The following is a 14,363-nucleotide window of genomic DNA, read 5'->3' on the forward strand; positions in this document are numbered from 1 at the left end:
ACCAGCTTCGTTTCAATTTGTATAATGATTTAAATCAAGTTGATTTAATTGGAGGCGAAAATGAACCGGAATGGCATTTGTTTGCCCTCTCTCATCGTTTGTTGGTTCAAAAGGCTGCTCTCGACGACCTCTTTAATTTGCACTGATTGCTTTTGTTTTCGTCGTTCTGCCGGTGCGCGAGCCGCGAGATCAAACGCGGGGGCCGCTCTTTTAATAAGCGACGAGTGCTTTTTTCATTTTGAAACATATACAAACACCTGGCTGCTGCTTTTTGCAAACGTGTGGCAAAACTCTTTTATTATTATCGACATAATATTCAAACGGGCACTGGCTCGTTGGCCCACGCGGCCAGGTTGAGTCGGGGGATGGCGTCACTCGTGCAATCTACCCTCTGGTTCCTATATCAACACAAATAAAGTTTCCCATTTCAGTGAAAAAAAAAAACAATGAAATGTAATAAGAACCAAATTCATCCCTTTTTAAATTGTGCTTCTCTTTGAAAAACAAAAATTAAATAAATTAAACCACATTTGAAAATGATCTTAATCGATTTTCTGCGCTTCGTATGCTACAATTCAACTTTTAAATTAAAATATTTAAACGCGGGTTAACTCACGCGAAATTTGATTTGAAGAAAGCAAGGGGCTGGAGTCGAACCATGTCGTCGGAGTTGTCACACAAAATCCGCGAAAGGCTCGTTTTCTTGATCTCTGCCAGTTGTTCTATAGAATTTTTTTTATATTAAATTAGCATTAAAAAATTTTGAATTAGCAGCTCTGTTTTTACCTGGCGTGAAGGATCCGTTTTGGCCTTGCTCTTCGTAGAAGTAGCGGTCGCCCCTGCGCAGACGCACAAACTGATCGCCAAGAATGCACGCCAGGGTTGGTCCAACCAGGGCACCCCTGAGAGGTCGCTCGGCCACAAGTGCAGGGAAGAGGTCAACCTCGTTCACGTCAGCGTAAGCAGCCTGCAAAGCCGACACTGCCGAAGGCTCCATCTCAACGGCGAGGTCACGCCAGGATGTGGCACTTTTTGAACCGCAAACGGAGCGCCACTCATTGTAGGGTGGAAGGCCGTGGTCACGACCTCGCTGAATGTTCAAGGCCACCAGGTCAAGACCGAACGGCAATGAACCCTTCAATAGAATTTATGATTTAAAATTTTTTCAAAACTTTAAATTTTTCTACTGTTAAAAATTGTGTTTGGTTTAAAATTCTTTAATTTAAAGAACAGATTTGAGTTTCTTGACTAAGAAAACCTATATTTCAACACCAAACACGACTTATTTTGAATTCAATTTGTAACTGACCTGATGAAGGTTAAATAACCCTGAGAAAGGTGTGAATAAGATCTGTGTTAAATATCATTTCATAGGTTTCTAGAGTCGCCGAGTATGAATTTCATATTGGATAGGTCGAATTTTTTTACCTGGAAAAGTTTATCGGTGACTTCCCGTGAGAAAAATCTGTCGAAGCGTTGACAAGTCTGCGTCAGAAGACCTCGGAGTAGGTCGTCGAAGGCACCCTCTTTGTACAACACGAACGGCGAGAACTGGTTGCGGTGCAGAGGCAGGTCTTCTTTGATTGTGCCAAATTGGCTGAACGTCCTGAAAGCGGGAATTTGTATAAAAACTACAGTCTGGATGCGCCGCGCAAAAAGTGTAACTGAGCCATTCGGACCAAATTGCTCCGTTTAATTCTGAGGCGCGCGCTTTTATTTCAGCTCGTCTCCCGCCGAGCGGAAAATCACATTCGCTCTCTGGCGGAATGAAAGAGATTTTCAGAGTGCGCGGGAAATTGACCCTAGATGAAAAATGCCTGGCATTTTTTCCACCAAAGTAAATGACATGGGAAGTGTAAAAAAGGGTAAACGATAAAAATAATAAATTGGAGTGAAACTCAACTGGATGGAGTCGCGGATGAGGGAGTGCCCGAAGCGGAAAGCAGCCGTGGCAAACACGTTGGTGATTCCAGCGTTCAACGTCTCGTCGTAAAGTCGAGTACCACCGTTCTCTTGAGGTGACAACCTCAACAGATCCATTCGCTCACGACCTAAAGGAAAAAATTAAAAAAAGTTAAAATTATAAGTTTAGATTTTATTTCAGTTAATTTATTAAATTAAAGGTTTAAAATTTTTAAACTATATTATAGCTCCTTTTTATCCAATCCAGCATACTTTTGACTATTAGTGTCCGAGTCTAAAAATATGTTTTAGAACCTCATAGAACGTAGAGGATTTAATATTGATTTTACAATATTAATTTCATTTTCAATATTTAAAAATAATTATATTCCTGTGTCTGTAAAACACTATTTTGGGATAGGATCATGTTTCCCTCTATAATTTGCTGTTATACAAAAAAAATTTAAGTCAAATGTCATGGTATCATATTAATGAACAAAAATTTAATTTCACCAAATTTTGAAAAAGAAAATGTTATTCATTTATTTCAATTGACTCCTCCATCGCAAAGAGGAATTAAAATAATCCTAATTAGGAATAATTATTTCTGTCCATTCCTCATTTTTTTTCTTCATAAAATTAAATTCTGGGCAGTGTGATCATTATTTTGAGTTTTAATGAAACCAATTAGACGCCCTTTGATCTTTGCGGATTTGGTTGTTAAAAGCAGATGACGTCCCCCCTCTTTGACTGAGCACTTCTCTGCCGGCTCTGTCTGAAGCCGTTTTGACAAAAACTGGTCGGTGAAAATCGAGTTGTTTGACAATTTCCAACACAACGAGAGGGCGGCTCTCAAAAGAAAACGTGCCGAGATTCGCTCGCTTTTCGAGTCGAAAGTGATGTTTCTCTTTTCGTTTGGGCCCGACAAGATGCAATTTGGCTCCGCACTTTGCGCGCGTTTCTGCTCCAATAAACCCTCTCTTGAGAGCGAAACCGACTTGCTCCTCGTGGCGCGCGCGGCCCAGACCACTCGAGTCAACAAACAACACGAGCCCTCCGTATTTTGGTAATTGTTTCCCGCGCCCTTCCCCTCGCCCTTTCTCTCGGCAAACAAATTCTCCCCGTCAAGAGAGAGAAAAAACCCGTCCGAGCGGAGAATGCAAATCGGCGCCGCAGCTGAAAAATGGACCTAAATGCATCGCTGGTGGTTATCGGCCGAGAATTGATGGCGGCCGCTTTCTCACATAGACCAGCATTTGCGATTCTGGCTCGTTTGTTGCATGTTGCGGTCGTATCGGTTTCCTGGCCTGTGTGCAAGAAAAACGACGTGCCCATTTTTTGGTCCTCCCCAGAAATTGACTTTCGGCGCGGAAGGGCCATTTTTCATTCGCGAAACCCCCTTGATAATATAGAAACATGGAATATAATAAATATTTCATCTCAACTTTTTAGAGCTAGATCAATTTCCAATTTCTTCCAAGCTACTGGACATGTGAGATAGCTTACTGTCACTGAGGTTTTATTTGCACCAAACGCCGCAATGGAGAATTGGAAATACATCACAAATTTTAATCAGAGAAAATCAACTGGAAAATAATTATTAATATTTCAATCATTTCTTTCATATTTGACCAATATTTATAAGAAGAGGTTTCCAATCAGATATCAAAAAGTAGTTTTAATGTTTAATCAAGCCCAACAAAGAAAGTTTATGATTATTCCTGAGCTCGATTTTTTTAAATTTTAAAAATTCGTACTTCCATAAATTTTACCTTAATTAATTTAGCAAAATCAAATCATCGATACGAGTTTTAGAGAGAGCGTAAGCAAAATATTTTTCCAGCCTTTCATTTCCTGATTCGAGTAATTAAATAACCACCACTGAATTTTCTCTTTATGTTATTTCAAAAGCTATCTTTTTGTTTAGCAAGATTTGTGTGACTTTGCTCTTGAGTAAATTTATAAAATGTTCCAGCCAAAGCTACAAGCATTTCAATGCGGAAAAGGGCAAAGGGCTTGAATATCGCGGAGCGTTGGCAGCTTTGAAGTCCATTAACACTGGATGCGACGGCAAACCCCTGTCGCTGGTTGAGGTAGGCAACGCGCATGCCGCCGCCGACGCGCGGGATGCCTATCTCGCTCGAGAGCAGGGGCTACGAAAGCACCCTCTCGCTTTTACGCCCCAACGAACAAATATGTGGCCAAGCTTTCGAGGACTTTGAATGGGAATTCTGGCAACAGTTATCTTCTTGTGATATGCGTGGCTGGGAAAAATGTGTGTGCGTCGCCGCCCACCACATTTGTGAGCTTTCTATTTTGATTTGTCTGATTGAAATAAAAAATCCTTCCAGACCCCGAGCGAAGATTTCCTTTCAGCGATAAATTACGTCAGCCAAATTGGAAGGCATAAAGTTTGAATCAGATTGAGTGCAAATCTGAGAGCTGGCTTTCCGCAGTGATTTTTTTCTAATAATTTAATTGTTTCTAGATTATTTCTTTTGTTTGTGAACCTTTTAATATTGAAAATGTAAATAAAATTGTTTGTTTACTAGTTGGAAGAAAAACCAAATTGATATTGACATAATTATAATACTCACCAAGGATAATGGGCAGCCACTCGTTGTAGGTGATGTGCTGCATCTGCGCAACTACAATTCGCCTCGCCTCTTGAAAGATGGCTTCGTCGCTCCACTTAGGGTGCATCTCTCCCAGAGCAGCCGCCAGCCGGTTGTGCTCTCGGAGCCACACCGTGTGCGTCACCGTTAGTTGCGGCTGCTCATTGACGCGACCGTCGCCAGCGCGGAAACACGACAACCCTCCACTACTGCACTCATTTCTGATCAACACAGTGAGATAAAAATTTAATAATTACTTAGAAATCGAAATTAAAATATTGTATACATAATATATAAATATGTATCAGATTGATTTAAAAAATTTATTTTAAATTTATTTTCTAGTGCTTTTCATCCTTCAATAACTATTTCTTTACATTAACCAAAGTACAGACCTGTTGTCAGGTAGGAGAAGGGTGGATCTTCGAGTCTGCTGGGCGCGAAGGAAACCACCTTGGAAAAGTCTCAGGGCATCTTGTTGATCCTGATTGGAACCGTAAACGTTTGATCCGTCAATGTAGCCCGTGATTTGGTTCATTTGCTCGCGAGGACCAAAGTTACACTGTGGTCTAGGTGCAGGAAGAGACCGGACAAATTCCATGCATTGCTCACCTAAATGATAAATTAAGGTTTAAAAGTCAATAAACTTATTTATTTAAACCTAAAGGGAAAGTTTTTTATAATTCCTTTAAGTCTTCAAAGAAATTGATTAAAAATAATAATTTATATCAATTTTAATTGTTTGTTTACTTACCCAGGGGTCCGAAAATAGGATCTTGCGTCGGCAAACCGATCGGGAAACAATCAGGGTGTCTTCGATCAATGTCATTGATCTTTCCATTGGTGCAACAAGCAATTCCACTTTGAGTTGGACCTATCAAAAATTAGGATTTTAATTATTATTATTATTATTATTTTTTTTTTTTAATAATTTAATGTAGGACTCTATACCTTTACTAATAGGGGTGTGCGTCAGGTCGTGATCCAAGAACTGACCCCACTGCATAACGAGCAGAGTGAGGCTGTCGTCAGGTGTGTCGGGAGCCCCTCCGGTTGTGAGTCGTTGGCTGACTTCGCGGGCCGTGGGCAGAGCAACTCCTGTGCGAGGAGAGTTGACTCCTAGGACCGGAAGTAAAAATTAAGAGGGAGGTCAAGCTAGGTGCAATAATTATCGTACCGTCTCCATATTTTGGTGGCAAGATGCGTTGCAGGGCAACGCCTCGGCGACCCCACCGGCCGTCGATCAGGTTGTTACAGGAGCCGTCGGCCGAACGGTACTTTCGGGAAGGGTCACACTTCACCTCTGGTGGGCACGTGTCACCGATGATGGTGTTCAGCAGGGAGAAGGCCGGAAGGGCGAATGTACCTTGTTCTGGAGTGAGCTGCAAACTGTGAAAAAAAAAATTAAATTTGAGCTTAAATATATCCAAATATTAAAGTGTTTTTATAATCCTATTAAATTCAGGATTACTTTTCCTACCGGCAAAGTTTTTTTCACCTTTGTAAAAAAAAAGGATAAAAATAATTACATTTTAATTTTATTTTTCATACTTTTTTGTCGAAGGGTATAAGTTTGCTTTTTAGAGTTTTTATGTTTTAACTTTTCTAGCAATTAATACAGTTAAATATATTTTCTTACTCCTGAATGAGAGAAATTGAAGCGTCCACTCCACTTTGCGCGTTTTCACCTTGCTTCAGGGTTGCGTTATCAGTTTGGAAGAACTCTTGGTGGCCGCTGGCTGGACTCTGCGGCGTCACAATGATGCCCATTGCAAAAAGTCGGGCCACAAACTCAAGACGAGCCTTCAATAAAAAATTTATTATGAGGCTGAACGTATTAAAGTTTTTTATTATTATTTACCCTGAGAGCATCAACACCCTTCTGGCCAGCGTTCTGCAGCTGCGCAGGACTGATCTGAGGAATTAAAATGTTCGGCGGGGAGGGTGCACGTAGGACTCCATTCTCATTCACTCCACCTTCAGCAAAAAGTTATCTAATTAATTATTGATAATAATTTTAAATCATCTATTTCATTTGTTAATTTCTCTTCTTCTTAATGTTATCAACATGAAATTGAATAAATAATTTTAATCAATTTTACACTATTTGGGTGAGCTACTTAAAAAAATTAATAAGAAAAGAAGAATAAAAATATATACATATTTTATTATTTATAATAAAAAAATTAATTTTTTAATATTAATTTTTTTAACTGCAGTTGATAACGTTAAAATTATTTTCTGACCTTCATCTCTTGGTGGAATCGGTTGATTTGCGTCTCTCGGGGGGCAGCAGACTCCAAATTGTCCCGGCGGCCCTAACGGACAGGGTTGTTTGCGCAGCTCGGGAATGTCAGCGTAAAAGACGGCGCACGCGACCAGAGGGGTGCAGCGTCCCGTTTCGCCACGCGTCGTCCGACACGCAGGGGCACCTGCTTGAAATTACGCGTCGGATTAGTGCGCGCCCGAATTTGCATCTAAAGTGCCTCGTCCGTAATTAAAGCAAAAGCGAGCTTTATCTTTATCGCTTTTCATTACGCGTCGAGGCCGACGACAGTGGCGCTGGAAAACGCCTTTTAATTTATTTTATACAACGCAAGCGGAAAAGCGGAAATGAATTAATCTACTGTCTCTTAACAGTCTTGTCAAGATAAAAAAACGGTAAAACTTAAAAAACAAAAATACATAACGTTTTTTTATGAACAAAAAAGTTTCAAAAAATTATTATTTGCGTTATTAAAACTGCCGGAAACTTAAAACTCGTGAAAAATGTTAAAATATCATTTTTTTTTTCAATATTTGACAAAAAACTATAAAAATTTAAAAATTCTATCTAATTTTTTGTTTCAATTTTTTTTTATTTGTTTGAAATATTTATTTTTAATTTTTAAATACTTTCCTTGTTGTAAAAAAATTAAGCATAAAATTTCAATTAAAAAGAGGGATTTGTTTTCTTTGTGTGGAAATTATTCTCATTCTCTTAAACTTAAAAAAAGAACAACATTTCATTTGGTTGCAAATAGAGCGTGACACAAATTGCTCACCGTCGTTGGGGCTGCTTTGTTGTGGTGGGTTTTGGTTCTGCGGTCGCTGCTGGGGGTTGAAATTGCTCTGCTGGGGGATGCCGGGTGCGGGCGGCCTGGCAGGAAAGGCTGTTTGCGGCCGCTGGAACTGACTGAAGCCCGACAGCGGCGGCTGTCCGATCGCTGCAGCTAAAGTGACTTGTGAACAAACTACGCGCCTAATTAAAGAGGAAACTGCTCACGGTTCGGCGGAGGAGGCCGTCGCGGGGGCTGCGGGGGCGGGAAAGCATTCGGACTTGTTTGTCTTCGCACGAAAGTAAAGGTCGAGGTTGGCGTTTGCTGCGGACAAATTTACTCTGATTATTTTTTCAAATTGTATCGACACCGAGAATAATAAATTATTGATGGTAATGTGACACACTGTAAAACTTTTGACTTTGATTCTTTCCGACTCAGTAGCGGTCGCGGCCACTCGCGCCTAAACTAATTTTCCAACTCTGTGGTCTGCTGTCCGATCCAATTTGGAAAGTCAGTGAAATCAATATGAAATTTGACAGTTGATAAAAGTGTAATGAGACCCATAGAATTAATATAATTAATCGAGATATAAAAATAAAGCGGTCTAGTAAAAATAAATTTTTTGCCTTAAGAGAGTGTGTTTTTTACTTTCTAGACAACCTCTTGCCATCCAAATTTTTAATTTTTATTATTATTCTATTGATTACTGAAACTAATTGCAGACTAAACGGCCTTATACCTTCTATAATTGGTACAGTAAGAAATCGTGCAAAATTGGAAAATATTATTTCTTGAATCACCTGAAAATCTAAATCTGAAATAATTTTAATATAAAAATTATTTATATTTAATATTTAAGCTCTTGCACAAAAGTTTTATCTTAAAAATAATAAATCACATGTCAAATCAAGTAATAATTATAATAATAAAAAATTAATAACATCGTAATGTTTTAGGTTTAAATTAAATTTTATCATTGTGATTTGAATTTAAAATCGGCTTTCCCTCGATGGGTTTTTGTGAGTTGTTTATTGTTTAAGAAAAACAATATCCTGCTCTGCATGTTTCGGCTGCAGGCTGCAGCCATAATTCATGAGCCGATTTTAAATTCAAATCACCATGAATCAACCCTCGATCGTGAAATTCCACCACAAAATTAAATTTTATCTTAATCTAATAATTCTTTTATAAAACGGTCGTGTGTTACCAATAAGAAGTTTTCTACCTTAAATCACCAATCCAATTGTTAATATTGAGAATGCTAAAGAGTATAGAAGGAAACGGATATTTGAAACAAAAATCATTTTCAACCAGGAAATTTTAAATGTTGAGCGATTTAATTTTAAAACAAGTTAAATTGAAGTAAGGAGAAGTTGAGAATTATTCGAATGAATGAAAAAGGAGAGAAGTAAGTGCAGAAAGAAAGAAAGAGACTGTGCGTAAAATTATCTTTCGGCACCTGCAAAACTCTCAATTGAAGGAGTCTTTGCAGTTCCTGGAACTGGAAAGAGTCCTCCTGCAAACGGAACAGCAGCTCGGCCTGCAGGTTGTCAAGCCTCTGGGCCTCGGCAGAACCCCTTGGTGCCAACTGCCGCTCCAGCTGCAAATTCTGCAAAAAATGTATTTCTCCATGAATCACTCGAGTTGAATTACGAGCGACAGTCAAACGCACACGCACACTCGCGCGTCTCATTATGTAAAAGGAATTTCTTCAACTCCCGCGGCACTTCAACATAACACAGCGCGCAGAACAAAGCGTTTTCGTTTTTTTGCCGCCTCAGATGCAAATTGTTCGAGTGTTGCGTTTTTGTTACACGCGCAGCCGGATGAGATTTAAAGCGATAGTTTAAAAGGCCGCGTGACTCGCGATTAATTTTTTTCTTTTATTATTCTCATTCAAGTTGTTGCTCCTTCTCAAAAGATCAAAAGGTCCGAGAAGTTTTATTCCACTTGCGCTTTTAGTCGGTAAATCAGAAGATCACACGGAAGATTAATGTTCAAATCATTCTTCTCTTCTGAAATCCAACTCTTACTTTCTAAGAAAAAGTCGAGAGAACTTTAATAAATTCTTACTGTCAGTTGAAAGAAAATAAATTGTCCCTAAAAATAATTTATTTTAATTATTTTATTTTAAAAAGCTGTTTTAATTCATCCTAAAATTCAAGCTTAATTAAGTTATTATATAAATGTTTTTTATTATTATATATATTTTTTTAAATCTCTGCTTACTTAGATTTAAAAAGTCATAATCATTTTTGCTCAAAAATTGAACTTTAATTTGATTTCATTTTATTTAAAATTTCTTTATTATTTTATACTTTGGTTCATTTTATTCCACATATATTTAATTTTTTTAGTTATTGCTTCTTTTAATATGCTTTAAAAAATTATCTTCAAATAATAATATTTTTATTTTTTCTAAATTTTTACAACTTATTTATTTAATTATTACTATAAAACACGTATAAAGATATCGTACAACATTGTTTATATTATTTCTGTAAAATGAATTTTAATTTTATATTTTCTGAATCATTTTTGATCATATTTTTTAGCTATAGAAATAATGCAACATAAAATCAAAATTTTATTCTGACCTGGAGTTGTGCTTGGACTTGCTGCTGGTCGATCTGCAATTGCTGCATGAGGAGCTGCTCATCGTACAGCTCGGTCCTGGCGAACACCTGCTGCTGCGGTTGCTGCTGGCCGCGCACCCTGAGCACCACAGCAAGCACCAACACCACCGACGCTCTCATGGCACTAGACTGCTTGCGATCGACCTGAGCGAAACCTACGTGACGGGCGGACGCCGCCAGTTAAACTGACTCACCAACCTTTGCATGATCCTGCAGATAGCGACGGAGGAGAAGGAGAATAAGCTGACGGACCCTGAGAACACTCCCATCCTCTCTTTACGCTCACTTTACTTTAAAGCAAATAATATTATATTAAAGAAGTGTTCAAACATTGCCATCAATCATTAATTCAATTATTTAATTATACTTTTAATTGAGAGGTGACGCTTTTTTTCTTTGAATATTTAAAATTTGAAAAATCCAAATTTTAATATTTAACAATTAATTTCATTTATTTTGTTTTTTATATCCTAAAATTTCGTTTGTTTATTTTTGACGAAAAGTTTAAGACGCTTTTCCATAGAAAGTTTCAGCTGAAAATGAAGTACAACTCAAGCTCTTCTCAAACCGACTATCTCTTTTACTTTCAACCCTCGTTCTGCCGATTGCCGCTCCCTCATCCCTTTAATTGCTCTCGCGGGCGCCCTGCTGCTTTTAACACTGCTCTATTTTTCCCCCGCTTCACCAGAAATCGGGGCAGGGATTTGGGACCCAGTTATTTTTCTTTCTAACCCCTCTCAACGTTTTGTTTGTGAAGCTCATTGAGATGAGGAAAAAGTCCACATAAGGAAAAAACGATTTTTTTTTTAAATCCAAAGGTTTTCAAATCATTGGTAAATAAAAAATAAAAATTGATATTGCGACTGATTGCGCGACACAAATTTTTAATTAGATTTGGACCTAATAAAAATTATTTATTGAAAACAATTTTTTCCGGATATTTGGTGAGAAAAATAAATTTCTGTATTATGGATTTCTAATAAATAATAATAACTTATTGAATGATTTTGATTGTTAATGTTGATGGTTGATTGAATGCGTTGATAAGAGTAGTGTTTGATAGGGTGATAAAGTAAAATTGATTGACAAAATATGTTATCAATCTCACATTATCGTATCAAAAGAGGCACACATGAAACAGTCGTGAAGTGAATTTGAGCAGACCAGCTCCCTTCAAATTTGAGTCATTGTTTATAAAATGAATTGGCTCGCATTTTTGCTCGTCGTTGCTGTAACTGCAACTCGCAACACTTCAGGTAAATGAGTGAAGGAAAATATAAAATTCAATATAAAATTTTAAATCCACAGCCAGAATTATATTGCCAAAAATTTCGGGTGGAACCGATCTTCCTCAAGGACAACTTCCATACATGGTAAAATTGATACAAAATTTAAAACCAACAAAATCGAAATTAAATAAACACAGGTGTCCATTCAATATGCCAATCCATTGAACAATAGTTCCAGAGAGCACATCTGCGGTGCAACAATAGTGAATGAAAATTGGGCTTTGACAGCAGCCGGTTGCATCATTGGGTAAAAAAGGCTTTTTTGACACATTAGTGATTATGAATCGCAGTCCATCTTTTATTGACACGCACGCTATTTTCTCTGGCTCTGTGGATTTGCAAACTGGCGGCCGAGAGCACCGGTTGACGCAGGCTGATGTGCACGAGAACTACTCATTTTTCCCACAAATCCAAAATGACATTGCCGTTATTAGGGTAAATTGAAAATAAAAAATTTAATTTAGCGTGTATTCTGAAACTGAGTGGAAACCCCCAAAATATTTTGATGCCAAAAAATTCACACCTCAAAATTTAAATATATTTAAATTATCATTTCCAAATTAGATTTCTCTTTGATAATTTTCAAAATTGAAACTGACTATGAAACTAGTTTACATTGAGGCATTATTATTATAATAAAAACAATATAAGAAATAAGATTCTGAAAGTTTAAAATAGTAAATTATTGAATAATAAAAGTTTTAAATTAATTCACCTAAAGGTCGACCCACCATTTGATTTCTCTCTACCGACGGAGGAAAGTCAAGTTCCTCTCCCTCCAGTTGGCTTTGATGCGCTAGAAGGGGCCACGGCATTTGTATTTGGTTGGGGACAACCCACGGTAAAATTAAATTATTCCTTATTTTTTTTTTATTGAATTAAATTCATATATAACAAATGCTTTTATCAATAATTAATTTTGAATTTAAATTAAATTCTAATTGTTTTCCTGTTGTCAGCCAAACTTGGCAAATATGCAGCTCCTACAGATTGCCGAAATCACAGTCATCTCTGACGAAACTTGCAGTGGCGTACAGAATAGCCCTGCCACTGAAATGTGCGCTGGCACTGCTGAAGGAAATACCGGCACTTGCTATGTTAGTGATGAATTTCTTTTTAAATTTTTTTTAAATTAATTTTTGTGACTACTACAGGGTGACAATGGTGGACCCTTGGTTGTGGACGCGGTTCAGGCGGGAATCGTGTCGTGGTCAGTGGCCTGCGGGACAACCCAACCGTCCGTGTTCACTCAGGTGTCCGCTTACTTGGACTGGATAAGTGAACACACGGCTAACTAGGTACCGGGAGATCTTTCCCGGTTTCAAGATACTTTATTCTTTAAAAAAAAATTGAATACCAGAATTGGCAAAAATTTATCAAAGCTTTTTTATTAATGGATAGTTATGTATATATATTGGATGTTGTTTGTTAAAAAAAAAATTAATATTAAGTGAAAGTCTAAAATCCATTTACTTTAAAAAAAATATTTCTCTAATTTTGGTCCCAATCCTGCTACTCTTTTCCATGAAAATTGAAAATAAAAATGAAACAAATTCAAGTACTGACCTACATAGACCATGTAGAGCCGTTTTTCTTCAATGAGGACATGCATGGAGAAAACATAAACGTCTCCTTAATTGACCAATTTTGAATTTAAATAATGCAAATTAGCGTTTCTTGGCTGCTCCAGCTTTTCAATGAGTGTTTTGTTGATTTGAGTTATATCTATTGTTTAAATTAATTATTGTCAGAAAAAATCATTTGCTGCGAGTTTAGAAAAAAATAACCCCACAAAGAAAATTTTCTCTTTGTTGCAGAGGCTACGCGAATCTAGACGAGTAAGACTTTCAATTAATACATTAGTCAATCTAGAGATATTGTGAGATCGACTTGTTCAAGATTATTGGAATTTAATGAAAAATATATTTTAAATGTAGAGCCTAGGCTATAGAAAATTTGGAAAATTTAGATTATATAACTGTGTGATATAATTCTTCATGACAATTTATATAACAGGTTAATTTTAGAACATTCTGTTTTACAACCAGATTCTTTCTCTTCTCAACATTCATTCGCATGTGGGTGCGACAATTGCCTCTGGATTGCCATTCAGCGGCGGCGCTTCCCAATTTGCCAAATTGAACCGTGCGTATGCGACACGGCAGGTCTGCAGGTTTTCCTTAGTTTGATGGTGATGAAATTCAAACTCTCGAGTGCGTACTAATCCCGGCCGAAATTTGATTCTCGCACCCTCACGCAACCTACACACCTTAATTTTGCACCTCCGACCGAGAATTACTTGACACTTTTCCGCCCACGTTGAAAATTCCCCGTCCTTATTTTTAATCGCGACGAAGCGAGTCTCAAATTAATGTCTTTCTGCAAATTTTCCCGTAACTTAATTAAATAGAATAATTGAAGCTATAAAAGGGATTCAAATTGCATCTCAGCGAGTCTTTTATTTTAAACTCTCCGACCTTTCCTTTCTTTCCTTTTGCCGATGCCGGATCTGCTGCAGTGCGCTCGGAAATCCCACTTGAACTTCGGTGTTACGCAAACGAGCTGACTAGTCTCGTACCGATTCATATCGGCGTCGAGTCAAGACGCCTCTGTAAAAGAACAATTTATTTTCGCCATTAGTTTTATCACGCGGCTCTCTGCAACTTTTCCTGCAAACGAACCAGGATCTCGATGAATCACTACAAGCCAGCAGCTGCAATTTCCTCTGTGATTGCTTTTGATTCAAACGAATTTGACGTAACTTGAATAAAATTGACTCTGGAAAATCAAAGATTGTACGTAATTTTGATAAATTGACTTTGAAGGTAAATAAAATTGAATTGCATAAAGATAACCCTAGACCTTGAATAGAAATAGACT

At 37.6% G+C, this 14,363-nt stretch overlaps 2 protein-coding genes across 3 annotated transcripts; one reads left to right on the forward strand and one right to left on the reverse strand.

The window, feature by feature from the left end:
• Positions 1-261: 261 nt before the first annotated feature.
• Positions 262-10,366, reverse strand: LOC132196665 (peroxidase-like). 2 transcript variants are annotated; one of them, XM_059619460.1, is made up of 17 exons: positions 10,156-10,366; positions 9,018-9,167; positions 7,783-7,879; positions 7,562-7,729; positions 6,764-6,949; positions 6,379-6,494; positions 6,157-6,320; positions 5,695-5,906; positions 5,469-5,636; positions 5,272-5,391; positions 4,913-5,129; positions 4,500-4,738; positions 1,904-2,051; positions 1,429-1,606; positions 787-1,135; positions 617-722; positions 262-398 (listed from the first exon to the last, which is right to left on the reverse strand). In XM_059619460.1, exons 1-17 carry the CDS (start codon positions 10,312-10,314, stop codon positions 317-319), a joined length of 2,859 nt encoding a protein of 952 aa, XP_059475443.1. In that variant the 5' UTR covers positions 10,315-10,366; the 3' UTR covers positions 262-316. The 2 variants fall into 2 exon arrangements, with proteins under 2 accessions (XP_059475443.1, XP_059475444.1); XM_059619461.1 differs by lacking the exon at positions 9,018-9,167.
• Positions 10,367-11,313: 947 nt separating this feature from the next.
• LOC132197228 (chymotrypsin-2-like) lies at positions 11,314-13,048 on the forward strand. The gene is made up of 7 exons (XM_059620373.1): positions 11,314-11,450; positions 11,503-11,567; positions 11,621-11,730; positions 11,774-11,918; positions 12,205-12,324; positions 12,443-12,580; positions 12,638-13,048. Exons 1-7 carry the CDS (start codon positions 11,393-11,395, stop codon positions 12,779-12,781), a joined length of 780 nt encoding a protein of 259 aa, XP_059476356.1. The 5' UTR covers positions 11,314-11,392; the 3' UTR covers positions 12,782-13,048.
• Positions 13,049-14,363: the final 1,315 nt, after the last annotated feature.

The sequence above is a fragment of the Neocloeon triangulifer genome, unplaced genomic scaffold, assembly GCF_031216515.1.
Source record: "Neocloeon triangulifer isolate White Clay Creek 2 clone unplaced genomic scaffold, ASM3121651v1 ptg000012l, whole genome shotgun sequence".
NCBI classification, from domain to species: domain Eukaryota; kingdom Metazoa; phylum Arthropoda; class Insecta; order Ephemeroptera; family Baetidae; genus Neocloeon; species Neocloeon triangulifer.